At 51.2% G+C, this 26,848-nt stretch overlaps 12 protein-coding genes and 1 non-coding gene across 13 annotated transcripts; 6 read left to right on the top strand and 7 right to left on the bottom strand.

Annotated features, from left to right (window-relative positions):
* Positions 1-754: 754 nt before the first annotated feature.
* BZA70DRAFT_291500 (uncharacterized protein) lies at positions 755-2,269 on the top strand (the record flags this gene model as incomplete). Its single annotated transcript, XM_064914302.1, has 1 exon — positions 755-2,269. The coding sequence occupies one exon, from the start codon at positions 755-757 to the stop codon at positions 2,267-2,269; it is 1,515 nt and encodes a 504-aa protein (XP_064766098.1).
* BZA70DRAFT_283763 (uncharacterized protein) lies at positions 2,268-3,861 on the bottom strand. Its single transcript, XM_064913490.1, has 5 exons — positions 3,700-3,861; positions 3,332-3,647; positions 3,131-3,278; positions 2,585-3,074; positions 2,268-2,517 (listed from the first exon to the last, which is right to left on the bottom strand). The coding sequence occupies exons 1-5, from the start codon at positions 3,755-3,757 to the stop codon at positions 2,513-2,515; spliced, it is 1,017 nt and encodes a 338-aa protein (XP_064766097.1). The 5' UTR covers positions 3,758-3,861; the 3' UTR covers positions 2,268-2,512.
* A 284-nt stretch (positions 3,862-4,145) lies between these two features.
* Positions 4,146-6,039, top strand: BZA70DRAFT_283760 (major facilitator superfamily domain-containing protein). The gene has a single exon (XM_064913489.1). The coding sequence runs from the start codon at positions 4,265-4,267 to the stop codon at positions 5,729-5,731; it is 1,467 nt and encodes a 488-aa protein (XP_064766096.1). The 5' UTR covers positions 4,146-4,264; the 3' UTR covers positions 5,732-6,039.
* A 91-nt stretch (positions 6,040-6,130) lies between these two features.
* Positions 6,131-7,826, top strand: BZA70DRAFT_283759 (cytochrome P450). Its single transcript, XM_064913488.1, has one exon. The coding sequence runs from the start codon at positions 6,228-6,230 to the stop codon at positions 7,764-7,766; it is 1,539 nt and encodes a 512-aa protein (XP_064766095.1). The 5' UTR covers positions 6,131-6,227; the 3' UTR covers positions 7,767-7,826.
* Positions 7,826-9,769, bottom strand: BZA70DRAFT_80848 (Alpha/Beta hydrolase protein). The gene is made up of 4 exons (XM_064915424.1): positions 9,536-9,769; positions 9,241-9,467; positions 8,573-9,174; positions 7,826-8,521 (listed from the first exon to the last, which is right to left on the bottom strand). Exons 1-4 carry the CDS (start codon positions 9,715-9,717, stop codon positions 7,886-7,888), a joined length of 1,647 nt encoding a protein of 548 aa, XP_064766094.1. The 5' UTR covers positions 9,718-9,769; the 3' UTR covers positions 7,826-7,885.
* Position 9,770: 1 nt separating this feature from the next.
* Positions 9,771-11,278, bottom strand: BZA70DRAFT_80847 (enolase C-terminal domain-like protein). Its single transcript, XM_064915423.1, has 2 exons — positions 11,077-11,278; positions 9,771-11,027 (listed from the first exon to the last, which is right to left on the bottom strand). Exons 1-2 carry the CDS (start codon positions 11,175-11,177, stop codon positions 9,884-9,886), a joined length of 1,245 nt encoding a protein of 414 aa, XP_064766093.1. The 5' UTR covers positions 11,178-11,278; the 3' UTR covers positions 9,771-9,883.
* Positions 11,279-11,539: 261 nt separating this feature from the next.
* BZA70DRAFT_312539 (fungal-specific transcription factor domain-containing protein) lies at positions 11,540-14,308 on the top strand. The gene is made up of 4 exons (XM_064914991.1): positions 11,540-11,715; positions 11,772-11,845; positions 11,900-13,214; positions 13,267-14,308. Exons 1-4 carry the CDS (start codon positions 11,633-11,635, stop codon positions 14,150-14,152), a joined length of 2,358 nt encoding a protein of 785 aa, XP_064766092.1. The 5' UTR covers positions 11,540-11,632; the 3' UTR covers positions 14,153-14,308.
* A 342-nt stretch (positions 14,309-14,650) lies between these two features.
* On the bottom strand, positions 14,651-14,722 carry BZA70DRAFT_t85. The gene has a single exon. It is a non-coding gene; the product is annotated as a tRNA-Thr (tRNA).
* A 1,211-nt stretch (positions 14,723-15,933) lies between these two features.
* BZA70DRAFT_283752 (major facilitator superfamily domain-containing protein) lies at positions 15,934-18,147 on the top strand. The gene has a single exon (XM_064913487.1). It carries the CDS (start codon positions 16,092-16,094, stop codon positions 17,802-17,804), a length of 1,713 nt encoding a protein of 570 aa, XP_064766091.1. The 5' UTR covers positions 15,934-16,091; the 3' UTR covers positions 17,805-18,147.
* A 1,843-nt stretch (positions 18,148-19,990) lies between these two features.
* BZA70DRAFT_283749 (uncharacterized protein) lies at positions 19,991-20,688 on the top strand. Its single transcript, XM_064913486.1, has one exon. The coding sequence runs from the start codon at positions 20,160-20,162 to the stop codon at positions 20,604-20,606; it is 447 nt and encodes a 148-aa protein (XP_064766090.1). The 5' UTR covers positions 19,991-20,159; the 3' UTR covers positions 20,607-20,688.
* Positions 20,689-20,719: 31 nt separating this feature from the next.
* BZA70DRAFT_80287 (uncharacterized protein) lies at positions 20,720-22,883 on the bottom strand. Its single transcript, XM_064915420.1, has 2 exons — positions 22,599-22,883; positions 20,720-22,532 (listed from the first exon to the last, which is right to left on the bottom strand). Exons 1-2 carry the CDS (start codon positions 22,693-22,695, stop codon positions 20,833-20,835), a joined length of 1,797 nt encoding a protein of 598 aa, XP_064766089.1. The 5' UTR covers positions 22,696-22,883; the 3' UTR covers positions 20,720-20,832.
* Positions 22,884-23,389: 506 nt separating this feature from the next.
* Positions 23,390-24,597, bottom strand: BZA70DRAFT_80285 (uncharacterized protein). The gene has a single exon (XM_064915419.1). It carries the CDS (start codon positions 24,399-24,401, stop codon positions 23,433-23,435), a length of 969 nt encoding a protein of 322 aa, XP_064766088.1. The 5' UTR covers positions 24,402-24,597; the 3' UTR covers positions 23,390-23,432.
* Positions 24,598-24,609: 12 nt separating this feature from the next.
* BZA70DRAFT_283745 (peptidyl-prolyl cis-trans isomerase-like protein D) lies at positions 24,610-26,058 on the bottom strand. The gene is made up of 4 exons (XM_064913485.1): positions 25,865-26,058; positions 25,797-25,806; positions 25,533-25,743; positions 24,610-25,479 (listed from the first exon to the last, which is right to left on the bottom strand). Exons 1-4 carry the CDS (start codon positions 25,967-25,969, stop codon positions 24,663-24,665), a joined length of 1,143 nt encoding a protein of 380 aa, XP_064766087.1. The 5' UTR covers positions 25,970-26,058; the 3' UTR covers positions 24,610-24,662.
* Between the last annotated feature and the right edge of the window lie 790 nt (positions 26,059-26,848).

Genomic DNA, 26,848 nt, shown 5'->3' with positions numbered 1-26,848 from the left:
TCAGAGCATTATCACGACTTGGCCGCGGCACTGCTCGAGAAGGGTTTGAATGAGAGCGCGTATGCTGCTGCTTCAAAGGTATGTTGTTTGTCGAGCTGATTCTGGGTGCTGTGCTGAAAGTATGTATGTAGGCAATTGATCTTTATATCCTTCAATCGCCAGAGATTTCACCTGCTTTCCTAGGCACATGCCTGCGCCAGCGATACATGGCCGCGAGGAATCTTGGTGTCATGACGTTTGCTGTGCAGAACGCAATTGAGGCGATATTCGTTGAGCCGTCGCTAGGATTGGTAACTATCGCTCTCGGCTTTTGATTTGTTTGAATACGCGGGGTCTGACGCAGACCTGACAGAGATACATCGATGCGGGCAATCTCTTTCAAGCACAGCAGGATTACGCTGGAGCGCTGTACATTTACTCTCGAGCACTTCGACATATTGAAAAGCAGGATCCGTATTACTACACAATTGTTCTGTTTAAAGAAGCATGCAAGTCGCAGCTAGAAGCGGACAAGCAAGCCGACGACAAAACCACAAATCACAAAACGTCAACAGAAGCTCGGTCAGTACGAGTTGCAGTCGATCCAGCCCAAAAACTGCCACAGGAGATTTTATTGAAAATAATGGAATATTTATCTCTGCCGGAGCGGTTTCACTTAATGAGAGTCAACCGTGCATGGTATCGGGCCACACAAAATTACATACGAGAAGATATAACCAACCTCGATCTCGAAGACTTTGAGTGGCCGCTGACGATGACCGAGCTCAGGTTGATTTTGGACAAGTCGAGAAAGTCGATAGAGGAAATATCGCTTGGTCTGATTAGCAGTGGCGAGGTCGATATCTGTACGCAGCTGATCTTGTATGGGAAATACAAGGTCGGGGACAAAATCATCGAGCCAGAATCCGAGTTTTCTGGATACAAACTGGACTCCCTTCGATCGCTAAAGTTCAATACGGTGAGCTCGGTCTTTGACCGGCTAATGGACTACCATTTCGTGTTCAAACAGTCGATCTTTGGTCAACTAGAGGAGCTGAGGATCAGGATTGAAAATGCTCCTACGGTGCTTAAATACTTTGGGTTTAGCGAGTTCCCCCGCCTGCGTGTCCTGGAATGCTACACCGGACAAGATATAGTCGGATCGTCAACAAACGAAGTCGCATTCCTCGACAGCCTAGACGAAGCAGGCGGAGATCGGGACCGGTACAATCAGCAGCCGCAGCTAAAAGTTTTAAGACTAGGCTTGCCGTTCAAAATCAGCAAGGTGAATGAGTTCCCATACTACCGGTCTCGAGCCAGTGTTGCAATCTCGCCTCAAAGTCTCCAGCGACTACTACGGCTAGTTCCCGAGCTAGAAGAGTTTAGCTGCAGGATGGTAAACACGAGAAGAGTGACAGACCGAATGATGAATGTGCGCGGAGCGGGCTTGCGCCTTAATCTGCGGGAAATGACGCCAAAGCTGAAAACACTTGACCTCAGCTATTCAGAACTGCGGGCGATGCCGCTCGTGCCTGCCACATGTGAAGTGATTAGGTTGGACTACTGCGAAAAGATGGGTCTACGTGCCTGCGAGACTTTTAGAGGAGTGCGGTATTACACCGACGTGCTCGACAGCGAAGGCGACGGTTATTTTCTCGCAAACATGCCGGACGAGTATTTAAATCTATGCAAGGTCAGCCTGGTCCACAGCGCTGTCGAGACCGAGAAGTTGTTTGACGGTTTAGTGCGGTGCGATACCGAGCGCCTGACGCACTTGAACCTGCATGGCTGCGACCAGATCGATTTCTCACAAAGCTTGCCTGCCAAATCTGATTTCTGCAAGAACTACAAGCGGTATGGGTTTTTCGACGATCCGTCGCGTTCCCCGCTTGCTCAGCTTGTGGTTCATATATTCCCTAATCTCGAGGAACTGTATGTAGGGGGTATAAGTTCAGTGGACGACGCTACTTTGGACGCGTTCACGATGCTTGAGAACCTGCGTTTGCTTGAGATTACAGACACGAATACTACACTCCGAGGAATTACGCATGTGCTCTTGAAAGAGAATACACCAACAACTACCGGCGATTTGCAAAAGTCGCTAGCGCTCCGGCAGTTTGATAAATTCAGGACTCGGCTGGCTAGTATGCCTATCGAGCTGTTTCCGCTTTCACGGGTGATTATTTCAGAAGCTGTGGTTGCGGATTGGTTTATAGATGCGTTTGTGGAGGTCGGGGTTGTGATTGAGGTTGCAAGCAATCTTTTTGAGGGGTATCATAGCTCGAAGTAGGTGTAATATAGATTTCATTCACAAGCAAAATAATCCAAAAAACAATAAATCATAGAGCATTACACAAGAATTTAGAAAACAACTTATATAACAGTGATTCGATTCCCTGCTGCTGCTGCGGTTGCTGTTGTTGTTGCTGGTACTGGGGTCCTTGGGGTATGCTGTAAGGCTGCTGAGTCTGGTTTTGAGACTGCATAGGATGTCCTAATTAAGAAACACCGCACCCGCCGATAGCATAATTGTTTAGTCTTCAAATGCAAAAAAAGAAGAAAGCTTAGCTATGATCAAGAGAAGAGTAGAAGAGGGGAAGCTTACCGTTATATCCCTCCCAGGTGATTTTTCCCAGCTCGACGACGCCGGTATGTTGGTCAGTCCAGGAGACTAGGAGTTCGCCGCCGTTGGATTCCGGGAACGCCCAGGGATGCACGTTGACGCAGTAATTGAACCCGGACTGGGGTTTATAAAGCTGGTAGAGCAAAGCGTCGGAAGTCCAAGGTCCTTCAGGCCGTTTGGCATGGCGCACGATGATTTTGTTGTCAGCCCACATGGTGCATCCGATGAGAATGAAGCAGTTGTAGTATTTTGACCAAAAGACGGTTCCGGACTGGAGTTTCCAGAAGAGATCTTTGAGGTTCTTTTGCTCTTTGGACCAGGTGTTGTCTTTAGTCCAGAACTCGTATTTCGAACGGTCGGTAGGGCAGTCGTTGGGCACACGGGAGACAAAGATCTGACCGCCTTTTTCGCCGTAGAGGTAGATGTAGTCGTGGTCGATCAAAGTCTCAAAGGAACCCCATGTGATTGTGTTCTGTATCAACGTCAGTAATCAATCGATTAATATAAAAGGCGAAAGAGGAGACTTACATGGGGAAACAAGGGCTCGTTCATGCAGCGAGTGACGACGGGCATGCCATGTTCGTCGGTGGATACACGACCGATCTGAACGCCGTATCCGACGTTGTCGGAGAGGTTAGTCGATTGAGTACGTCCTTTGGTAAAGAAGACCCATCCTCTGATGTCAAGTTAGCAAGAAGAAACACACTGCCAAATCAAAAATGGACGCACTGTCCAGGGGAAGTCTCGACTATGCTCGAGAACGACCACAGAAAGTATCTCTGCTTGCCACCTCCCTGATGCTCCTTGTTGAATCGCCACTCTTCGTCTGTGAACGGGATAAACTGAGCCGGCTTTCCGTCGCTCTTGCAGATCCAATACTTGCTCTTTGTCGGTTCGCGCTCGTTGCCCATCGCGGCGGTGGAGGTGAGAAGGCCAATCATCTGGCCTTTGTCGTTGAGCGGGAAGGTGTCGCCAAACAGCCAGATCGGCTTACGGTTGAAGACAGAGGAGCATCCGATGTCTCGGGTGTAATTGTGTCCGTTGACTGCAGAAGTGTGAGTATCAGTGAAGAGAGGAAGATCTGATCGACGACTGACCATCTTTCAAGGTGCCGATTCGCTCGAATTTCTTGAGTTTAGGAGGAGGAGAGGGCATTGCAGTATCTGTTATTCAGTAGTATAAAATGTATATATAAGAACGGACTATATGGGAATATGAAGAAGAAGCAGTTATTTGGCAATCACCTCGAAGAAGTGAAACGAAGCGGTTCGGTCGGAGCATCCCTGCGCCTCGCTGCACGGCTACGTCATTCTGACACCTCGCTCGCACCAACGCCGCACCACTGATCACTAAGTCATTACATAATACCCTAAAACCCTACAGAAACGCGGACTATAATCCGAGGCTCGGCTCGGGCCGACCCCAGTTCGAATGCGGCTTAGTGCGAGTTACCTAATCCGGTTTAGCTGCGGCGCACATCAAAATAAATTATTGCTGCGGCTGCGGCGCACAACATCTCGCGTGCTTTCGACTTTTTGCTTATCGGAAAAGCGCCGGCTTTTTGCGATTTGTTTTATTTTTCTTCTTACAACCGCTGTCTACAATAAGAAGAGAGGAGAGGGCAGATGGAAAGAGTTTGCAACAGGATATAGTAGATGCAATATGTCTGTTACTTCTGCTGAGTCTGCCGGTGTGCAGCAAGAAAAGCTGGCTGTTGATAATAACTCCGCGATAACCCCGACGGAGAAGAAGACGAAGGAGGAGGAGGAGTGCAATAAGGCCTCCCGAGCGAGCTCAGACGAGGCCGTTGACGTCGACGGCAGCGGCGATGCAGATGCGAATGCAGCAGCAGAAGACCTCGAAAAACAGAAACTGAAAGAGAAAATACACGGCCCGTCGTTCATCTCAGACCTCGAACACGGAGTCGTCGGCTGGGACTCTGAAGATGACCCTGCGAACCCCAAAAACTGGTCAAATCGACGAAAGCTGATGGTCATGAGCTTCGTGATAATCACAGGCCTCATGGTCCCTACTGTCTCGACCCTCTTCGCGCCCGGTCAGGCGCTCATGGCCGCAGAGTTCGGCCTCACAAACTCCGTCGTCAAGCAATTCACCGTCTCGTCCTATGTCCTCGGCTTTGGCTGGGGCCCACTCATCCACGCGCCAATGTCGGAGATGTACGGCCGCAAGTACGTCGTTGCGATATCAAACCTCCTCCTCTCGATCCTCAACATCGGCTGCTCGGAAGCCACCTCGGTCGCAATGTTTCTCATCTTCCGCGCGTTGTCCGGTATCCTTGGCTGCGCGGGAATGGTCGTCGGCGCCGGCATTATCTCAGACATGTTCAGAGTCGAAGAGACGGGAAGAGCTACAGCGCTCTACCTCCTCGGCCCAATCATGGGTCCCGTCTGTGGTCCCATTCTCGGCGGCTTCATCTCGCAGCGCGCAGGCTGGCGCTGGTGTTTCCGCGTCATCGAGATCTTTGCCGGTATAATGTCTCTCTGTTTCTTCTTTGCCGTTCCCGAGACCAACGCAACCGTCCTCCTCCGTCTCAAGGCCGCCAGACTACGGCGCGCCGGTGGAAGCCCTGACCTGATTTCGATCATTGACTCGCGCATTCCGCCCATGAAACCGCGCGCAAAGTTCACGGCAAATATATCGCGCGCGTTCAAACTGATGCTGTTTGCGCCTATTGTTGTTGCCTTCTCTCTCTACATGACAGTCGCGTACTCATATCTCTACGTCTTTTTCACAACCCTCACCGAAGTCCTGACCGAGCAATACGGCTTCTCGATCGAGATGGCCGGCCTTGCCTATCTCTCTGTTGGCGCCGGCACATTCACCTCCGTCATGGTCGTCGGGTCCACAAACGATAGAATGGTCGCCTACCTCACCACACGTAACAACGGCGTGCGGAAACCTGAAATGCGTCTCGGCCCCATGATCATCGGCAGTATCCTCATCCCTGCATCAATGTTCTGGTACGGCTGGGGCGTGCAGACTCATATCCACTGGTTCCCTTTAATCCTCTCGCTTTTCCCAATGGGCTCAGGCCTACTCGCCTCCCTCCTGCCGATCCAGGCATACCTGATCGAGCTCTACGCCCCCTTGGGCGCAGCTCATACCTGATCGAGCTCTACGCCCCCTTGGGCGCAGCTGCCTCAGCGACCGCGGCCCTGAATCTCTTGAGATCGACAGCAGCGGCTCTGATCCCGCTCTGCGTGCCGAGCATGATCGCCACTCTGGACTACGGCTGGGGATACTCGTTGCTGGGATTTCTGGCGATTTTGTTTTGTACCGTCACTAGTATTTTGTTTGTAAAGTGGGGAGAAAATCTGCGCGAGCGGTTTCCCCCGAGGATTTAGTATACTGCATGGAAGGTTATTGCATTGTTAATGATATATCTTATATAATATGAGTAATATGAAGAAATGAGCAAAAGTAGAAATATAGAAAGATATCTGAGTGTTATCGAAGCCGAGCGGCTGCTGCGGCTGCGCAACTTTATCGCCGCTATCAACACTTTTCTGCTCATCGCTGCTCATCCCAACTCTTCTCTTCTTCTTCCTTTACTTCAGCAACAGCAACTCGCAGAAAGAAGAACAGAAGAACAGAAGAACAGAGAATGATGGACCTCTGGCACACCCTCGTCTCCATCCTCTTCATCCTCGCCCCCGTCTTCCTCTACCACAATGTCGCCCTCCGCTCAACCTCCGCCGAACCCCCACTGATCAAAGGCCGACTGCCCTTCATCGGCGTCGCGCTCAACTTTGTCTCGGATCCGCAGCCGCTGCTCGAGAAAATGCGCGCAAAACTCGGCTGGATATACACCCTCTACCTCGGTGGACGGCGCATGACGATTGTGTCGGACCCTGTCCTCGGTATCAGGCAGGTCTACTCCCAGGGCAGGATATTCGACGCCGGCGAGTTCTTTCGATACCTCAACATCAAGCTTTTTAACTACACCGAGCGCATAAACAGCAACTCGGAGTTTCAAGAAGCTCTCGTCCGTCACGTCATCACGTACCTCTCCTCTCCGGCAAACATCGACGCCATCGCCAAGGACCTGCAAGCCGAGTACCGTGTCCTCGTCGACGAGAACTCCCCCTTCTGCAACGACGACTACACTCTGCAAAACGGCACCACCGTCGATCTCTACGGCTTTGCCCGCAAGACAATGTACGTCTCCGCCGCCTACGCCGTCTTTGGCAAATCCTTCCCCGCAGACTCGCTCTACCGCAACTACATCAACTTTGAAGATTCCCTCCTGCGCTTCATCAAGGGGTATCCCTACGTCTTCAACCGCTCCGGCCAGGACGCTCGGAAAGCGGTGCTCGCCGACCTCGGCGACTTCTTCATTGACCAGGAGAAAGCCTCGCGCTCGTCGCCGTTCATCACCGGGATCTCGGCGCTGTTTGACAAGTTTGGGTATATGACCCGCGAGGATCTGTCGGGGTACTTCCTCTCGATTGTGTTTGCGAGCAAGTCAAACAGCATCCCGATCGCGTTCTGGTACCTCGCCTTCATCGTGCACGATCCCGAGTTCAAAGCCGAGATCATCGAGCTGATCAAGAAAAACTACGTCAAGGAAACCAAAGACTTTGACTGGAAAGCCCTGTACTCCGACCCGCTCCTCAACTCGGCTTTCAAAGAAACAACCCGTCTAGCATCAAACATCACCTCCGGCCGCGCAATCACCCGCGACGCAATGATCAAAGTCGCAGACTCAAAAGACCGCACAAAGTCAAAAGAGTACTACCTCCGCAAAGGCGACAGCGTCCTCATCCTCTCCAGTCTCACGCACTGGGACCCCGACGCGTTCCCTGACCCAATGGCATGGCACGCGCGCCGCTTTCTCCCCGATTCCTCTTCCTCCAGTAATCCTCTCGTGCCGCACGAGCACGCGGACAAGGACACCAAAGAGCCGCAGTGGAGAGCGTATATTCCTTGGGGCGGCGGCGGGCACATGTGTCCTGGCCGGCACCTGGCGATCGTGGAGGCGGTCACGCAGCTCGTTTACATGCTGTGGTATTTCGATATTGAGCCGGTGTCGAAAACTGTGCCGAAGATGAAGGTGGGTGAGAACTACGGCGGTGGTGTGTTGAAGCCTGCGTCGGCCTACACTGTCAAGATCAGAAGGAGATCCGAGCCGTTAGTTTCATAGATGCATTGTACACATTACTACGTATAGACAAGTATAGACAAGAACAGATCTCATTTCATAATCTCAATCTATCCCTCTTCTACCATTACTTTCACGGATGTATTTGTACATATCACAGATTACAAACAAGAACGAATCAACGCATCCCACTTCTCAACCGCAACCTTATCCCTCTTCTTAAACTCCTCCTCCTCCACAACCTCCCACTCGCCCATCCCCTTCTTATCCCCCAAGATCCCAATCTTGCCCACCTCCCACGGCTCCTCCCCGTTCGCAAACTCGATCCACTTCTTTGCAAAATTCACCGCCGACTTCTTCTCAAACTCCCGCTCGGACGCGGAAGCCGCAACAGAAGGTAGGCTTGCGATCCGATCGTTGACGTTTTGGAAGAGATAGAGGAGATCGACAAAGTGGTGGGAGTTCTGCTCGAACGGCGGTTCCGGGAAGGGGTTTTTCTTGGCGAAGCGGTAGTAGTAGGTCGGGATGTCGCGTTTCTTGATTGCGTACTTGTCGTAGTTTACAAGAAAGTACGCTTGCGAATCAAAGAGCAGAGCGCCGATCAAAGCGCTAATCTCAGAGCGCACAGTCAAGAGGTCGGAGGAAGTAGCAATCGCAGAAAGACCAAAGGCTTCAAGGACGGAGGAGGTCTTGGTTGCTGCGGAGGGGCCGTAGAAGATCGAGATGAGTTTTGTCGCTGCTTCGGCGGGAGTGCAGGTTGCTGCAACGCGATCGAAAAAGCCACCGAATAGACCGCCCTGGAAGATGTTAGCTATGCTCACTATAACTGTCAATGACAAGAAAGATACCTCGTCGCCGGTGTTACCAGCCAGAATCTCATCAACCCATTCACACTCATACATCATCCTACAGGTATCACCCGCACGCAGCGCGTCCGTAAACATCACGCCGTCAACTACAGGTTGCAATCTGAACGGGGGACTTTTAAACTCCATCAACTTGTCCACCTCTGCGTTGAGCAGCACGTCGATCTCTGATCCATCAGAAGAAACAAAAGCACAAAGCTTGTCGTAGGTATCCTGCTCGACATCGTGGGTGTTGACAGGGATAGTAGTCGCGATGCCAGACTGCAGAATCGCACGCTTGAACAAACCCGCCGGCAACTGCTTCGCAATCATCAAATACGACACCACGCTCGCGCCCGCGCTTTCTCCAAACGCAGTGATGTTCTTGTCGTCCCCGCTAAAACCAGGAATAAAAGAGTGGATCCATTCAAACGCGTGGACGGCGTCCCAGAGTCCGTAGTTGAACGGGTTCTCGTTGTGGGAGGCGGAGTAGGCTTGCAGTTGGGTGGAGGAGAGGAAGCCAAAGATGTCGAGACGGTACTGGATCGCGACAGCAACGACCGGTTTACCTTCTGCAATTGATAGATCGACAATTCTCGCGCAGTCTACGGTAAATGTCAGTCAACAATTCCTATGATCTTGAAAAGAGATAGAGTGGTAGTAGTAAATACCTTCAAGTCCGCAGCAGGCACCACCACCAGTCTTGAGTCCACCGCCATGAACCCACGCCAGCACCGGCACTTTTGCTTCATCCCCACTCTCAAGCAATGAAGTAGGTACCGAAATCGTCAAGTTCAGGCACTTGAACTCGTCAAACTCGTGCTCTTCGGGTGGCAGTTTTCCGCCAAACGCAACGCCGTCTATGAACGGGCCGTCGTAGTGTTGCGGCGATGCGGGGCTACCATACAATTCCCATTAGTATCATTACAAATAGTATGAAAGAGAAGGAAAGAAAAGAGAACACACCCCCATCCACTGAAATCACGACCGGTCTTGTCATCGAATCCATCTCGAACGACAGACTGTCGGAACCGCCCGGGCACGCTCGCGAACGGCACGCCTCTGAACTGCGTGACGCGGCCGCCGAGGATCTTGACGCCGGTGAGCTCACCGAGTAACGGATGAGTGTATTTGATTGTGCCTGTCATTTGTATTCAATTGAGGTGAATTGGGGCAATTGAGGGCAATTACTGAGAGTTGGTGGGGAAGAGGAGGGGAGGAGGAGGCTGCGGCTTATCCTTATCTGCTGAGGCAGATAACCTGTTGTTTATTATCATCGCAATCAAACACTTAACTTCTCAAACTACAGCAACACTACGACCTCTGTTCGACTTTAAGAGGTTTTTCAGGCGCAGGCGCAATGATCATGTCACCCGGAATCAATGTCACGGCAGGATTGACCTCCAATCCAAACCCAGGCTTGTCCAGCACAGACACATCGAGCACTCCAGTGGTGGGCACCGGCTCGTTCAAGAACAGACCGCCAAAGACAGGCAGGACCGAGGTTGCGTCCGGAGAGTTGGCAAGGTACTCTTGGAACGGCGTGTTGAGCTGCGAGGCGACGAAATGGTACGAGTAAGGTCCGCTGGCGTGCGGGACGACGGGGATATCATAAGCAGCCGCCTGGTTTGCGACTTTGACGAGCTCGGTCATGCCGCCGAGCCACATAACATCCGGCTGGATGATGTCGACGCAGCGGTTCTCAATCAGCTTGCGGAACCCGTACTTTGTGTACTCATGCTCGCCGGTGGTCCATTTCATCCACGGACACGCCGCCTTGAGCTGCACGAAGCCGTCAAAGTCGTCGGGGTGCAGGACCTCCTCTAGCCAGTTGATGTTTAGGTCTCTGAGCGCGTTTGCGAGTTCGATCGCATAAGGCACGTTCAGAGCCATGTAGCAGTCAATCATGATTGGAAAGTCCGGGCCGACGGACTCGCGGTACTTTCTCAGCGCCTCGACGTTCTTGCGCAGGCCCTCGTGTCCCTCGGCCGGGCCGTACGGGAGCGGAACTTTGCCTCCCCAGAAGCCCATCTTCTTTGCGCAGTCGGGCCTGATTCCGGTGCAGTAAAAGTTGATTTTTTTCTTGGTGGCCCCGCCAATCATCTTGTAGACGGGCTCGTTGCGGATCTTGCCGAGCAAGTCCCAAAGCGCGAGATCGATGACGGAGATGCACGCGACCGTGACGCCCTTGCGGCCGTAAAACATGCTTCCGCGGAACATCTTGTCCCAGATCTCGTTGTAGTCGCGAGGATCTGCACCGAGCAGGAACCTCTCGAAATGGTGCTTGACAAGCCAGCAGGCAGGTGGGCCGCCAAAGCCGGTTGCGAAACCCTTTGTGCCGTCGGAGGCCTCGATCTCGATGCAGAACGAGCCGAGGACGTTGATGCCCCAGGAGACGCGGGAGCTGCGGTACTCTTCGTAGCCAGACATGGGGTTTGCGATTGGCGAGTCTATGAGCCTTGGTGGTGTTAGTGTGGAGTTGTATGCAAACTGTGCTAGTTGCTTACCAGTGGCCACGGTCGACGTCGTGGTAGTCGCCGCCTATTCCGCGGCCGTCGATGAGAAACGGCCGGACAGCGACGATTGTGGGAAATTGTTTTGTCGTCATTGTGAGCGGTGAAGAGTAGGTTGAGAAGAAGGAGGAGGGGGAGGAGCAGAATATAAGCAGAACAGAGGCCGATGGCGGGGAAGGCTCGGCAGATCAATTGACCGTCGATCGACGCGAGGCTGCATCGGCGATGAAGCGGAAGAAGAAGTCAGGAAAACATGGTGATAAACAGGAAAATATGGAGAGAAAACAGGGAGAAGAAATCAGGAAGAAGGAAACAAGGCGAAGCAATTAAAAGCAGAAACAAGTAAACAATAAGAGGAAGAAGAGTCAAAACATAAGTAAGCGCTGACTAATAACTTTGAACCCCGCAATTTTGCACGTGTTTTGTCTTTAAATCTTATTCCTCATCTCTTCTACATCTTTCTGATCTGTTTTTGATCTTTTTTTTGTTTCTGGTTTTGTTTGTTTATCTGATACTCGAAAGAGCAGTTCTAACAGCATAAGACAAGATAATGGACCGCCATGACCGCAAGCGTAGAATGGTTTCTGTCGAGGAGCCTGCTTCGGACGATCCGGCCTCTCGCCTTTCACTATCGTATCAGCCCTCGTCTCCTTCCTTTCTTCAATGGTGCTTTACTAACCTCTTTCTAGCTGCAATGCTTGCAAAGACCGAAAAGTAAAGTGCAACAGAACGCATCCCGTTTGCGGACTATGTCAGAGAAACGGTCGGTTGTCCTCTTCCTCCTTCTGAATGTCTCCGCAATTACTGACCGTCTCAGGCCTCGAATGTCTCTACGTCGAGAAACGCAAACCAGGACTCAAACCGGGGTTCAGCAAAGACCTAGTTGAGCGTGTTGATAAACTTGAGGAGGCCTTTGTTTCGAATCTAGAGATCCTGCGCGAGGTTAGGAAGATCGAGTCGGTAGTCGCCGAGTCAGCTGCGAACCTCCGCAATCTTGAAGCTGCTATCGCCCCGTCTTTCGTGCAGCCAGAGGTGCTGCCTACTCAGCACCAGCAGCAGCAGCAGCAACAGAAGCAGAATGACCTGCCTCCCTACGACGTCCTCCTCAGACTCGTCAAACTATACATCGACAACATAAACTCCTGGTTTTGCATCTTTGATCCCCACGAGATACTCTCTCGCGTGTTTGACAGCTCCGGTCTGCTCAACTCTGACGATATTATCATCCCGGCAATTGTCGCCGCGACCTTACGCTTCCTACCTGCAGACGAAATGTGTGACGCCGACAAAGACCACTTCCACACTGCCGCCTCGCAAAAGATCATGCTGCAGGCCCTCGAAATCCCAACTCTCGAGTCCTTAGAAGCAATGGTTATCCTTGCTGTTGATGTGGTTGGAACTTCAAATGGTCCGAAATGCTGGCCTATCCTGGCAATGATCTGCTCGATTGCGCTCAAACTAGGCCTCAATCGCGACCGCCCGGCGCCTCTTTCGTCCGGCACGCTTACTCCCCAGAATGGTGCCCAGGAGGGGATCAACACAGCTGGAGTGCCAATTATTCCTGAGAGTGCAGATGCGATAGTAGAAGAGCGGCGACGGCGGCTGTTTTGGGGGATTTATCTTTTAGACCGGTACTCTGCTATTGGAAGCTCGTTTATGTTTGATATACCGTCGTCTGAAGTCCAGCGACGACTGCCGTTCCTGTCCTACAGTCCACAACAGAGCAGCAATTTATATTCTTCAGAATTTCCATGGCTATCAAATAGCCACCCACCCAAATCCAACGCGAGCACCTCATCTACCTCCGCCAACCCCTCAAGCACCACCGACATCCCTTCGCCGTCATCCTCCTCGACCCCAGTCTACCTCGAACCCTTCGCCTACCAACTCGACCTTCTTGGTATCCTCTCTGCGATTCACGAATTCCTCCGTCGGCAGGTGAATATCAACTCAAAAACCGACAGCGAGCGGTGGCAGATCCAGTACCGGAAGTTTGTTCTTTTGCTGGATGAGTGGAGACTTCGTCTGCCGTCTGAGTTTGCGACTACGGAGAAGGTTATTGAGAGGTTTAGGAGTGATGAGGAGGATAAGCTTGATCCGATTTGGATCCATCTTCATTCTCTTTACCATACGTAAGTTTCTGTTTGTTTCTATTTATCTCTTATATGCTAACTGGCAGTACAGCACTGTTATCCGCATCAACTCATCAGCAGGCTACCCTTACCGACAATCCGCCAACTTCCAAGCCAACTCCGAAGCCCGCGCCCGCTCTCTTGCCTCTGTATCCCAGATCGTGAGTCTAGCAGAATACCTCTCGACGAAGCCATCGCGGTTCTACAAAAGCATAGGACCGCACTACGCATTCACACTCTGGGTTGCCGCGCGACTATCGATTGTGCACAGTTTTGTGACGAAGAAGATGTTGTCGGACGATATCGCGACGCTGGTGAAGACGTTGGCGGGGATTGGCGAGTATTGGCAGGTTGCGAAACGGTACTCTGATTTATTGCTGTTTGTGATTGAGGAGGGGTGGTTGAATAAGATGAGGGGGCAGTCGTCGGTAAAGTCAGAAAAGAGTCAGAAGGCGGAGGGGGAAGAAGAGGAGGAGGATGAGAAGGAGAAAGCGCGGATGGAGAGCGCAAAGATTCTGTCAGACATGCGTCGGAATGCTTCTGATCTCGATTTCTTACTCTCGAGCAGAACTAAAAATTCTAGCTCGAAGAAGAATTCGGCGAATATTCTGTTTTATTATGGCGGTGTGAATTCAGAGACTCCAGCCAGAATGCCATCTCCTCCGCCTGCGCCTACGTCAGAGACAGAAACAACCTCAGAGCTACCTGACCTCGGATTAGAAGACGTATTTGCAACCTCTCTCGACTCTTTCTCCGAATTCAGCCCGACGCATCAACTCGACATGGCAAATATCTTTGAATGGTTTAATTGGCCTAAATCGTCTGATGCAGTGCTTGCGGAAGGAAATGCGGACGGAAATAGTGAGGGGCAGAATGGGGATTTGGGAGCGTTGGTGGCGGCGGCGGGGTTGGGTGGGGAGTTTGCATGGAGTAGGTGATGTCTATGATTATGTATAAGAGACGGATGCATTTGAATTGAGCTGTTGTGGAAATGCCCTACAAATATAAATTCCAAAAGGAGTAATTCGGTCGAGCGACAGCCTTTCGACATGTAGTAGGTTCCTGTAATTTCACAGTATAAACCAGCTTCTCTCTATTATGCCGTTTTTCTTGTACATTTTCATTAAAATTGAACTATTATTTTCTTTGAATTATACTACGGTCAGATCTGAGATGTAATACAGGTTTAAGTTTCCTAGTCTACTAGTAACCAGCTCGTCGGCTACATAATTGCTAAACCAGCAACGATTTTACTCTAGTATTATTCCTCTAGTATTATTCTTGAATATTTATCTTCCATCTGATCTAAAAAGAAAGAAGCAAAAAAAAAAGCAACTTCAAAAAAAACAACTTCAAAAAAAACAACTTCAAAAAAAACAACTTAAAAAAAAACAACTTCAAAAAAAACAACTTCAAAAAAAACAAAAACAAAAAGCTGCCTCCAACCGGATTTGAACCAGTGATCTCAGCATTACAAGTGCTGCGCCTTACCGCTTGGCCATAGAGGCGTAAGCTAACATCAAAAAAATGGGTCTGGTTCAATATAAACCTGTGCAATAATTGACGTAAGGTGTTATTAATAATAACTATTTTTTTTATAATTTGTGGGATGATGTGTGATCCTAATTGTGAAAAGTGAGGTGGATGTGTTATAATGAGGTTATAAATAAATAGTGTAAAGAATAATTGTTGAGGAAGGGGTAGAAAAGTGTAGAAAGAAGAGCACTAAACACCGACGCCGAGCAGCTGCAAAGAAGAGAGATCGGAGTCCGTCTGAGCGTCGGTGTCGGTCGGCGGCGGGAGATTCGGTAAATCGCGGAGTTTTGTGTTTAAAGTTAAAAAGTGAGAAGCGGAAAGAGAAAAGAGAAAACACAGGAAAACACAGGAAAACTGGAGAAAAACCCGGGCTCGGCTCCGGTTTCGCCGACGGGTTTGTTTGTTTTGATATAGGTTTATCTCTGTTGACTATATCTGCTGTTCTATTCTATTTGCCGTTGTTATTACTATTGTTGTTATTATTATCATCTACTGTTGTGGTTGTGTATACTACAGAATCTCGACACCGGATGGATGGACAGTGGACAGTCGGTGGACAATCCGCTATGCTTCTGCAACCGGAAGTCTTATCACCTGCGCAGCCACAGCCGGCGGAGGGCGCTGCCATCGCCTTGTTAGCAACAACCTCCTCAACAGGTGACTAACCGCAGAGTCAGCACTGGAGACGAATACGACGTGATGTTGTGGTGATTGTCTGCGCTAAGCAACTGTTGTGCCCTACTAAACAGTCTGACCAGCGCTCATCTTCATCTTCATCTTCTGCTTCAGATATCTTCTTCTATTCCTCATAACAACACCACCTGAGCTCCTTCCAAGATTCAAGGAAACTGACGCAAGGCGATCATGACGTAATCTTGTCGCGGGGCTACCAGAGTTACCGCCGAGTGCGGGTTTTTCTGGCTCCATAATTGCCGCCGAGGTCGTCGTACTCGAATATCAGAGAAGAGATGGTTTCTCAATGCAATGCATATATCTGTTTTATTTTATGATATCTACTGTAGATAATACTATACTAATACTAATACTAATGCTAATACAATAACACACTATCAACAGCACCCCCCAACACTTAACCCAGCGATAGATAAGACCGGCGCAAGGGGCTCAGCCGAGCGGCGCGCTGAGAAAGAGCCGAGCGGCTTCCGTGGCGAAACGCCGAGCCGCCGACGCCGCCTTTGGCCTTTTGAGAAACTATAATAACCACAACAACTGCCTCTTCTGCGCTGAAGTTTTCCTCTTGCTCTCCCGTCAATTACCTCCCTGCATTGTCTGTCCTCCTCCTCCTCCTCCACTCACCTCACTTCACCCACATCACACCCAATGGCCGACATCGAAAAAGGCTCGTCGAGCTCCGACCCGTCTGCCTCGGACGACCTCACCGACCTCGCCCCCGTTATCTCCCCCGAGCTGCGCAAAGAATACGAAGACGCCGGCGTGCCGCTCTCGGTCTCGCCCTCACAGCCTGAAGATCCCGAGGACCCTGTCCTGCTCGAGCGCGTCCGCACCGCAATGTCCATCGCGTCCGAAACCGTCGGAACCCCAAAGGCTCTCGAGCAGACAAAGTCGGGCAAGCCCCTGCCGGCTTTTGGCGGCGGTAAGCCCTACCCGCCGCTCGTCGGCAACCGCGAGGCCTACGTCGTCGAGTTTGACGGGCCCGACGACCCGACCCATCCACAGAATTTCCCGTTCCTGAAGAAGGCAAAGATCATGAGTGTCCTTGGTTTCTCGACCTTCACCGCTGCCTGGGGTTCGTCGATTTTCTCGTCCGCGACCGCAGAGATTGCTGAGAAGTTCCATGTGTCGAACGTGGTCGCCTTGCTCGGCATGTCGCTCTACGTCCTCGGATTCGCCTCTGGCCCGCTCGTCTGGGCTCCCTTCTCTGAGCTGTCTGGCCGCCGAAAGCCAATTATCGTTGGTATGCTCGGATTCTCAATCTTCAACCTGGCTGTCGCGCGCGCGTACGATCTGCAGACCGTGCTCATCTGCCGTTTCTTTGCCGGTTTCTTTGGTGCCTCGTGCTTGACCGTCGTCCCCGCCGCGTTCTCGGATATCTTTGGTAACCGATGGCGTGGTACTGCCATGGTTATCTTCTCTGCTGCTGTTTTCTGCGGTCCGCTGATGGCTCCTGTTGTCGGTGGATTCATCGCTGCTTCGTATTTGAAGTGGCGTTGGACTGAATACCTCACCATGATCATGGGCTGGGCTTCGTTTATCATCATCGTGCTGTTCATCGACGAGACTTATGCGCCTGCGGTATTGATCGAGAAGGCCTCGCTTATCCGTCGCGCGACCGGCAACTGGTCGATCCACGCGCGCCAGGAGCAGGTCGAGCTCAACTTCCGCGAGCTGATCGAGAAGAACTTTACCCGTCCTGTGCGCATGCTCTACTCCGAGCCTATTCTGCTGCTCATCACTATTTACACCGCGTTTGTGTATGGTATTCTCTACCTGCTGCTGGAGTGCTACCCCATTATCTTTATCGAAGGATACGGCATGTCTTCCACCGTCGGTATGCTTCCTTACATGGGTATGATTGTCGGCCAGCTGCTTGGCTGCGGAGTCGTCTTACTCTTTGAACCCCGTGTCTTGCGCGCGATTGCCGCCAACGGCAATCGACCTGTCCCCGAGGCCCGTCTCGAGCCGACGATGATCGGCGGCTTCCTCTTCCCGATCGGCATGTTCTGGCTGACCTGGTGCGGAGCCTATCACGAGCACGTCCACTGGATGGCTCCCACCGCTGCCGGTGTGTTTATCGGCTCCGGCATCATCCTCATCTTCTTGACCTGCATCACCTACCTGGTCGAATCCTACCTGATGTTCGCCGCCTCCGCGGTCGCCGCCAACACCGTCCTGCGCTCCGGATTCGGAGCCGGTTTCCCGCTGTTTGCGACCGCGATGTTCCATAACCTGGGTACCCAGTGGGCCGGAACTCTGCTCGGCTGTCTTGGTCTTCTGCTTGCGCCTGTGCCGATTCTGTTTTACAAGTACGGCAAGAGACTGCGCAAGGCGTCCAAGTACGCTCCCAACATCTAAGTTCTTTTTTTTTTTTACACTCTTCCATCGTTTAATATGTAATTTCTCTCATCCTTTCATTCTCTCTTTTAATATCAGTGTGTGTGTGTGTGTTTGTTTATACAATCGTCGAGATGAAGAAAGCGATGGCTCTTATGACGAAGGAAGGACCCTGGATACAGTTTGCTTTTGTTTGAAATGTTTCTGTTTTACACTAGTCTCTAGTCTCTGGTCATTAGTCTTTGGTGACTGGGGATTGGTCTAGGTCTAGTCATTGGGATCGGACAATCGTGTTGGTATTCTCATTATATTTAGTTTATAGAGGAGGATACTGATGTTTAATAAATCATCAAGAATACTAAAATCATCTTCATCATCGAGTGAAGTAAAAAGTAAACAAAAATGAAAACAGCCAAGCCTGGTCGTCATGGCAAAAAAGCTTAGCAAGAAGCTTAACCTTCATGAACCCCGAGCAGCGAAAAGAAAGAAAGAAAAGGAAAGACCGACGACGAGGTGGTCGCAGCGTTTACTTTACTTTATTCTCAGATTTACAGTGCAGCAGCGACGGAGACAACAAAGGCTGCGGATATAACTCAGAACAGAAAAGTTTGAGAAGTTTTCAGGTGCACGGTGGTTTTACTGTGGCGGTGAAATATGATTAAAATTGAAGGTGCGCCGTGCAAGGCGTTCAGTCAGTTTGAAGAGAGCTGTGGGAAGGTAAGGCGTTGGCGGTGGCTTGTGAGGTGAGGTGAGGTGAGTTTGGTGGATTTTGGGGTGGGTGGATCTGTGGGTGTCTTGATTGTCTTGATTGTTTTGAGATGCGTGTAGGTCGGGTAGGTGGATGAGTGATGGATCTTGAGTGAAGTGAGGATGAAGCGACGATGATTTATTTGAACATCTCGAGGTAAGCAACGCAAATGGATAATCAGGAGAAATATAGAGGATCTTTATTGATATTTTATCTGTTTGATTGAGGGGTCTGGTGGTGGGCGCGGGAGAAAGAGACTTGAGTGCGGTCGAGGCAACAATATTCTTGCTTCTTGATATCAACAACAACAAACCTCTTTATACTAATCTCTCATCTATTTCACCATCTGCTATCTCTTCTATCCTCTACAAGTATTTATAAGTAACAAACCACGAGAAAACCAAGACAGCAATCTCAGTCTATTTACTTTCCTCCCAATCGAGGAACTCAATAACACGTCTTTGTCTGACCTCTCCTTCTCTTTCTGTTTCCCAGACCACGACTGTTTGTATCCTTGACTTTTAATTATTTTTTCACAGAATTTAGAGTGACGCCGCTATTTGGTCTGATCTGAAGAACTGACTCTTTCCCGAGAGAGAGAGGGCGGAAATATTAGGGAAGGAAGGATGATTTCTGTGTAGCATGCGCTGCGAGAGGAGCGGATATTGCTAGTGATCAACCTTCTCAGAGGCGAGCATACCGCAGTTTTCATCCTCGACACTCCCCGGAGACTTTCGGAGACTTTCGGAGACTTTTACAGGCGCGCAAGTATTCTTACACGACTCAGAGAGTGAAGTCCCTGCAGATCGCGCGTGGGCAACCGGACTGCCGACTATCAACTGCCAACTGCCATATACCGTTTCCAGCCCAATCTCTCTGCGTGGCCGGTCTTAATCTTCCTCCTAGCGGATTGAAGATCAGCGCAGTCGTGATATTTGTTTCTAGCAGGCCGGCGTATCAGATTTAAATCGTCTCTGGTCTCGATACATATGCGCCATCGCGGAAAAGTCTCAGTCTCGATGCGACTGTCTTCCTCCTATCAGATTGAAGATCGGCGCGGTGATAAGATTCTTTTCCCACCGGGCAGCATACCGGATTAAAAGCGTCTGGGCTCGATACATATACGCCATCGCGGAAAAGTCTGAGTCTCGATGCGACTGTTGTGGAAAGCAAACACACCCCGACAGCCTCGAATACTAAAGTAATCATCATCACTGTTGTCTAATCAAACTCAGAAGACCACATAGCTATTATAATAGTATTCAACTCTTGTAGAGGATACCTTATGCTTTCTTTTCATCCTGGCATCTCTTTCTTTCTTTCTTTCTTTCTGTGTCTTGTTGCCTGTACTGTCGCCGTCGCTGTTTTGCCGTCAATTGTATCTGGTGAGCGACAGCTTTTGCTGCTCATTACTTATCTTATTGTAGAAGAACTGAAAAAGCTCTCCTTCATTCATCAATGCCATTCACATAATCTATTCACTTCAAGTAACTTCATACATTAGTAATTCCTTAGTCACGCGGAACTCCGGCTCCAACGTCATCGGTCCTCCAAACCACGATCTTGCCAGAAAACTTCCCCATTCTCATTCCTCATCTGCACACAGACAGACAGAAGCAGCAAGAAAGATGACAAACCCATTCCTCCTCCCGGCCATAATTCTCCTCGCGATTGTTTTCGTGCTGCTACTACCCGTCCTCAACGGCATCGGATCCTACAAACTGACGCCATCCGCCTCTTCAAAAACTCCCGCCGGCGCCCGCAAAAAGCACTTTACAACCTCCGACTCCGACGACGACGACGCCGATGACGACGACACAAGCTCTGCTGTGACATCCGGACGGAGTAGTAGCGGGTCTAGCGCCGGGCGGTTGAAATTCAAGCTTGCGAACGGCAAGGCAAGGAAGATTAAACGGGCGTTAAACTCGCGAGCGGAGAGGGATGAGGAGGAGAGTGATGTTGATGACGACGTTTTGCTTGATGATCAGGCGTCGCGGCTGCGGAAGGTGCGGACGACTAAGTCTAGGCCGGTCGCTGCTGCTCAGCCTGGGCAGTACGCAAACTACGAGGTCTAGAGTATGTAGCAGTACCAAACTACGAGGAAGAGTATGTAAATAGCAGTTGTATTATAGACATGTTAATAAACAAAACAATTATACATTTGATATCGAAAGCCGGACCGCTGGAAACGAAAACACTACACTAAATACACCGAAAGAGAGTATACAAAAATAAAAAAAAACCCATCCGATCCATCCTACCCCTCTCTGAAATTACATATTACAAGAAGCAAAAAGAAACCTACAACGAAGTAATAATCTCGTCCTGCTTCCGCCGAATCGCCTCTCCCAACGTCGTCACCATCACCACCGGACTGCTCGGGGTTCGAAGAGAGCTATCCTCGATCGTGCTGTCGACGACGGACTTTGTGCTCTTGCTCGAGTCGACGGTCGGACTTGACGGGCTGGAAGAGAGACCGGGTGAGCAGTCGCTGTTGATCACGTCCACGAACGAGTAGAAGCTCAGTCGGTGCTGCACGGTGGGGCTGCTGTTGTCATTACTATTAATCATGTTCTCTTCGTTGCTGTCGTTAGTGGTGTAGTTGTTCGGGGTGCTGTAGTTTTTGACGGACGCAGTCGGCGAGACAGGCTGCATCGAGAGCGCGATCGAGCCCATGGAGGTCAACGATGCATTCGAGTTGCTCCGGTGCAGACTACTCCGCGAGACCGAGACAACCTCGACCTGGTCAGGATCAGTCTGCTCGTTCGTGAGCACTTCGCACGACGCCGTCAGCACCGGCGGGATCAGGTTCGAGCTGTGGTGATGGGTCGGAATCGCGCCGCAGGACGAGCCGGCGCTGGTCGAGGCCGCGTCTTGCTGCACTTGTCGTTCAAAGATCATCGACGAGGCAGGCGAGATCTCGCTGCCGCTGCCGGCGGTTCGCGAGGACATCGATGTCGCGACGTCAGATGAAGGTGCTGCGGCGGCTGCTGCTTTGGCACCAGCGGCGGGTGGCGCATCGACATATGAAGAAGAAGAAGAGGACGACTGAGCAGAAGACTCGAGCGACGATCTCGAGGACGAGGCCGACTCCTCCTTTGCAGAGCTCGGGAGCGGCATACTCTGAGCACGCGTCGACAGCGTCTCACGAACACCGGGGGTTCGTTGGATTTGCCCCCGCTGCGGTTGATGCGAGGCGGTAGAGTTGTTTGATTTAAACGACCCCGACGAGACAGGCGAGGGCGAGTTCTTTGGTCGGCCGACGGCGGGCGGTGGCAGCTGGACAGGACCGACTAAGACCGACTTTGTCGGGCGCAGCTCGGGAGCAAAGTAGCGAGGCTTGGGCTGCGGCAAGGGCTGGCGCGCAAAACCGTTGTTTGTATTGCTGTCGCGCTGGTAGGAGCGCAGAGAAGGCGTAGCAAACTGATGAGCAAAGTGCAGGGACTGCGAGGAAGGTATTTGAGCGGACGAGGACGAGATCTCAGAGTTATGACGTCTTTGTTGATAATCGCTGGGGTGGTGATCGTCGGCGGTGGTCGCTGGCTGGGTTAGGTCTGGAGCCACTCTCGAGCTCGAAGCGGACGCGGAGGCAGACGAGGACGCGGACGAGGAAGACGTCGACGAGGACGGGCCCGCGAGCGAGGTCGTCGACGGCTGGCGACTGAGGACTCTGCCGACGGAGGGCTTGCGGAGCTCGTCGATCGAGACCGCGGACGCGAGCAGCTCGCCGAGGGAGAGGTTGCCGTGCTGCAGGGTGAAGGTCGAGGACATGCGTTTCAGGGACATGAAGCGGCGCGGGTTGGCGGCGTCCTGAGGCTGCGCGCGCTGGGGTCGGGGCTGGCTGAGGGGATCTGCAGGGTTGTAGGACTCGATGACTTGTCGGGCGGACTCGGCCACGAACTTGCTGGAGGTTGGGTATGAGCCGGATGGGGGGGTGTAGGCAGACAGCCAGGCGTCCGAGTCTAGAGCGGAGGACTCTTCGGGAGAGAGCGTGTCGTCGTCTGCGAGCGTTAGCAGAAGAAAGAAAAGGTGGAGGAGGAGGAGGAGAAGAATAAGAATAGACTCACCACCATAGTTAAAGGCAGAGGTGCCAAACATAGCAATAGCGGCTTCACGGCCGGCGGACGGCGGCGCACGTTTGCGACGAAAAAGCTGAGGCGCCATTGCGGAGAAAGACCAAAAAGAAGAAAGAATAAACGAAAGTAGGAATTCAAGAAACGAATGAATGGAAAAGCAAGCAAAGCACTGGTCGGAACGAGGGTCGAGCGAGATGTGTGGGGTTCAGGCGACTGTGATAGCAAAAGCGGTTTGTTTTTGTATCAATGCAGCACGCAGCATGGACTTTCACACGAAGCGGCTGTGACGGACCTGAGATTTCTGTCTGAATAGCAGACAGAGAAGAATAAAAGAAAATAAAGAACGGAGAAGAGGAAGAGGAAGAGGAGAGGAGAGGAAAGAGAAGTTCGAAAAGAATTCTCAGTGTCTATGTGTCTTGTTTGTTCACACCCACCAAGTCTTTGTTATCAGGAAGCTGCTGTTGATGTCGTTCAGCAGCGTATTTGCACACACAAACAAGCAGATACAAACAACAAATACAAAACCAATAACTTATCGCAGAATAAACACACTAAACCAGCTATTCGAAACAACGAATCCACGCGATGAAAAGGCACAGAACAAACGAGCAGCCAAATGCGAGCCCGAAACAGCGACTTTGACGAAAGAGGAAGGGCTCGGCCACTCGCCACACCCGCCACACAGTCGCACCGCCACATCTCCTAACTCTCCTTTCCGTTTCAGGCCTAGTCACAGCTGATCCCTGTATCATTTATAAATAGATTTATGTAAGAGATTAGTAATAATGTGTTATGTAATGGATTACTACTACTCTTACTGCTTCTCTACAAACTGCTCTCAAAGTCGATGTACTTCTGGATCTCAACCGCCTGCTGCTTCACCGCATCCTCACTCTTCCGCTGCATCGGCCGACGGACGTGTCCGCCGTATCCAAAGAACTGCTGCAGCGCACACTTGGTGCCCTCCGGTCCGAGGTTCGTCAGCACATAGTCGCTGTCCGACAGCTTCTGCTGCGCCGCGAACGCTTCCTCGTACTTGCCCGCCTTGAACAGCTCATACACCCGCACCACCGTCTTGGGCGTGATATTCCCCGGTCCGGAAATAACCCCCGAGCCACCGACTGCGAGCGCCTGCGTCAGGAAATCAGCCATACCCGCAATGCAAAAGTATCCGTCTCCGCTCGCGACGTCGGCCAGCGTCGACGTCTTGCTCAACGGACCGATCGACTTGACCGCGCCCGCGACCCGCGCGAGCTTGCCCGAGTTGCCGCACGTGAACTTGGTGCCGATGATGTTGGGGTGCGCAGACAGCTTGATCAGCAGCTCGGACGGGATATCGATCCCGGCCGTCACGCCGGGGTAGTTGTAGATGACGATTGGCAGCGGCGACTCGTCCGCCACGCCGGTGAAGAAGTCGGTGATGTAGGTCTCGTCTACAAACCCGCGGTAGTATGACGAGCACACCATCAGAATTGCGTCCGCGCCGGCTTCCTTTGCGTCTTTTGTCAACGCAACAGCGCCCTTGACGGACTGCTCAGTCACGCCCGCAACAACAGGGATATCAGTAAACCCAGCGTCATCGAGCGCCTTGCGTGTGGTTGAGTTCACGAGCGACCGCTCTTTGGGCGAGAGCAGTACTCCCTCGCCATACGATCCAAGCGTGACCATGGCCTTGATACCAGCCTTTGCCAGCCGAACAGTATGCTTTGCAATCGTCGCGGTGTCGACCTCGTCGTTCTCGGTGAAGAACGTCACCGTCGGCACCCAAATACCCGAAACCAATTGTCTGACCATTTTTGTAAGAAAAAAGAAGAAGATAAGAAGATCGTGGAGGAGAATAGAGAAAAAGTGAGGAATCGGGGCATTTAAGCTGGAGTGGAGTGGAGTAGAATGTGGGGGTAGTTGAACTGTGGGGGAGGGGCAGCTTATGTCAGCGTGGGGGCTATTATTTTCTGTGCTCTGAGAACAGTAGTTGACTTACATGTTTAGAATATAAGAAGAATATGGATAACTAATGATTATAATGATTATGTACTAGATAAACAATATTTACTTTTACTTCTTGCTAAAGAAACCAGCATATGCAGCCCGCTCCTTCCTCTTCTTCTCCGCAATCCGATGCTTTGCATTCTCCAACTCCTTCACAATCGCCTTATCGCCCGGCGCAAGCTTCAACGCCTCACTCAAGCTCTCGACCGCGTCCTCCTCATTCTTGCTTCTCAAATGACCAACTCCACGACGGTAGTACGCCTTCGCCTTGTCTGCGTCGGTGATTCCCTCGACCAGCAGCGCGTTGCTGGCCGACTTGACCGCGTCGTATGGCTGCTCGAGGCGGAGCTGGATAAGCGCCATGTTGAGCAGGACGCTGATCTTGAGCTTGTCGAATAGCGGAGCAGTGGCTTCTTTGTCATCGGGCGAGAAGTAGTTGAGGTATCGGAGGGCCTTTGCGTGCTTTTCGAGCGAGAGAGCGTACTGCTGCTCTTTAAACAGCTTCGTACCAATCTCCTTGATCTGCGTAGCAAGCTGCAGCAGCTGCTCGGTCGTTCGCTTGTCACCCTTAATCTCCTCCTCGTCCTCGGGATAATCCTCGAGCGTGTCGCCAGACCCATCCTGGCTCGCACTCTTAGCCTCCATGGCTTCTTCGTAGGTCAACTGACCACAATCCGAAATCACGCACGGAACAAGCGGTTTATCGCCCGAGTCGACAGCCTGCGATTCGAGCATGCGCACAATTGACTTGCCCACCAATACCTGGCCAAAGACAACGTGCTTGCCGTCGAGATGGGGGGTCTTGACGGTCGTGATGAAGAATTGCGAGCCGTTGGTGTTTGGTCCTGCGTTGGCCATTGAGAGGAGGAATGGAGATGTGTGTCTGTCTTGTTAGCCGATCTGCATATAGTCATCAAGATATAGAGGAGGACATACTTCAACTCAAAGTCCTCGTCGTCAAATCGATCGCCGTAGATCGACTCGCCTCCGGTGCCATTGCCAGCAGTGAAATCACCGCCCTGGATCATAAACTTCTTGATGATCCGATGGAATCCCGAGCCTTTATAATACAATGGCTTGCCAGCTTCGCCGATGCCTTTCTCGCCCGTGCAGAGCGCTCTGAAGTTCTCCACGGTTTTGGGGACGACTGATCTGTTAGCTGTATTTACTAATGTAAATAAGAGAATTGTGGGTAAATACCATCATTATACTAGATCATAGTCACTGTTAGAAATAGCCATCACTAATTATCACAACATCATACATACAAGTTCAAAGACAATCCGACCGGCAGGCTTGTCACCCACCGACACATCAAAGTAGGTGTAAGATCTCGATTTAACGATTTCTGGATCACGAGAAACAGCAGCCATCTTATACTGTGTGTATGTATAGTAGATAAGTGGGTATAGAGTAAATCTGGAGGTGAGGATGGAGCGTTGATTCAATAAATAAACGCGGTCGTCGAGCGCAGACGAAAGTTCCTGAAAATTCGACGCTAAAACCCTTTTTTTTTATTTTTTTTTAATTTCCTTAGCATTTTTTATTTTTATTTTTTATTTTGTTTTGTTCTCACTATTTTCACTATTCTCATACATTCACTCTTCTCTCAACAGCTTCTTATTCTCGATATTCTACTTCAATTACTCTAACACCACCTCATCTACATCTCACTAGTCTCTAACCTCTCTCTTAACTACAATAAGCACCATAAACTTCACTCTTATACCAGCACACCCAGTCCTTCTACCGAGACCCCCCAACCCCTCTCCATCTTCCTCTGCTGATCACTTCCGCGATAATATCAATCCCTTTCTAAACCCCTCCCAATCCCCTCTACCTCTCCGACGCCATCGCCGCCTGTGCGCCTGCGCGGTGTATGCGCCGCTGTTCTCCTGTTCGCTCGGTCGCACACCCGGAAAAACGATTTCGCGAGCGGAAGCCTAAAACGGAACAACCCTCATCCACCTGCTCCTCCCTGCTCCACACCCTGCTCCCCCTTCCTCCCCCTCAGACCCCGGTCACGCCCTGATCGCCGCCTGCTGCTCTTCGTCGTCTTTCAACCCTCAAACTACTCTTGTTTGTCCTCTTCCTGCGTCTCTGCCCGTCCTCGGCCCGCGTTTTGAGCCACCTTCGCCCAGCCCATCGCCGGTGGCGCGCGGCCTCGCGTCTCCTGATCTGTGACAGTTTTCGTGCTGTTTTAGAAAACCCTAAACGCCTCATCCCCACTATTCTCCCACAAATCCCCCCCA

The sequence above is a fragment of the Myxozyma melibiosi genome (assembly GCF_037950935.1).
Source record: "Myxozyma melibiosi strain Phaff 52-87 chromosome Unknown BZA70scaffold_13, whole genome shotgun sequence".
NCBI classification, from domain to species: Eukaryota; Fungi; Ascomycota; class Lipomycetes; order Lipomycetales; family Lipomycetaceae; genus Myxozyma; species Myxozyma melibiosi.
The sequence above is the reverse complement of the archived record's forward strand: the minus strand, read 5'-3'. Positions and strand labels throughout refer to the sequence as shown.

Coding starts and splice junctions, on each gene's coding strand:
- BZA70DRAFT_80287 (XM_064915420.1), bottom strand. CDS start 22,695: ATGGCGCCTCAGCTTTTTCGTCGCAAACGTGCGCCGCCGTCCGCCGGC. Junction 22,533..22,598: donor CTCTGCCTTTAACTATGGTG/GTGAGTCTATTC, acceptor TAACGCTCGCAG/ACGACGACACGCTCTCTCCC.
- BZA70DRAFT_283760 (XM_064913489.1), top strand. CDS start 4,265: ATGTCTGTTACTTCTGCTGAGTCTGCCGGTGTGCAGCAAGAAAAGCTG.
- BZA70DRAFT_283752 (XM_064913487.1), top strand. CDS start 16,092: ATGGCCGACATCGAAAAAGGCTCGTCGAGCTCCGACCCGTCTGCCTCG.
- BZA70DRAFT_80285 (XM_064915419.1), bottom strand. CDS start 24,401: ATGGTCAGACAATTGGTTTCGGGTATTTGGGTGCCGACGGTGACGTTC.
- BZA70DRAFT_283763 (XM_064913490.1), bottom strand. CDS start 3,757: ATGCCCTCTCCTCCTCCTAAACTCAAGAAATTCGAGCGAATCGGCACC. Junction 3,648..3,699: donor AATCGGCACCTTGAAAGATG/GTCAGTCGTCGA, acceptor ACACTTCTGCAG/TCAACGGACACAATTACACC. Junction 3,075..3,130: donor ACGAGCCCTTGTTTCCCCAT/GTAAGTCTCCTC, acceptor ACGTTGATACAG/AACACAATCACATGGGGTTC.
- BZA70DRAFT_283749 (XM_064913486.1), top strand. CDS start 20,160: ATGACAAACCCATTCCTCCTCCCGGCCATAATTCTCCTCGCGATTGTT.
- BZA70DRAFT_283745 (XM_064913485.1), bottom strand. CDS start 25,969: ATGGCTGCTGTTTCTCGTGATCCAGAAATCGTTAAATCGAGATCTTAC. Junction 25,480..25,532: donor GACGAGGACTTTGAGTTGAA/GTATGTCCTCCT, acceptor CTAACAAGACAG/ACACACATCTCCATTCCTCC.
- BZA70DRAFT_80847 (XM_064915423.1), bottom strand. CDS start 11,177: ATGACGACAAAACAATTTCCCACAATCGTCGCTGTCCGGCCGTTTCTC. Junction 11,028..11,076: donor GACGTCGACCGTGGCCACTG/GTAAGCAACTAG, acceptor AACACCACCAAG/GCTCATAGACTCGCCAATCG.
- BZA70DRAFT_80848 (XM_064915424.1), bottom strand. CDS start 9,717: ATGACAGGCACAATCAAATACACTCATCCGTTACTCGGTGAGCTCACC. Junction 9,468..9,535: donor CGTGATTTCAGTGGATGGGG/GTGTGTTCTCTT, acceptor ATTGTATGGTAG/CCCCGCATCGCCGCAACACT. Junction 8,522..8,572: donor CTGGTAACACCGGCGACGAG/GTATCTTTCTTG, acceptor AACATCTTCCAG/GGCGGTCTATTCGGTGGCTT.
- BZA70DRAFT_283759 (XM_064913488.1), top strand. CDS start 6,228: ATGATGGACCTCTGGCACACCCTCGTCTCCATCCTCTTCATCCTCGCC.
- BZA70DRAFT_312539 (XM_064914991.1), top strand. CDS start 11,633: ATGGACCGCCATGACCGCAAGCGTAGAATGGTTTCTGTCGAGGAGCCT. Junction 11,716..11,771: donor GCCTCTCGCCTTTCACTATC/GTATCAGCCCTC, acceptor ACCTCTTTCTAG/CTGCAATGCTTGCAAAGACC. Junction 13,215..13,266: donor CTTCATTCTCTTTACCATAC/GTAAGTTTCTGT, acceptor CTGGCAGTACAG/CACTGTTATCCGCATCAACT.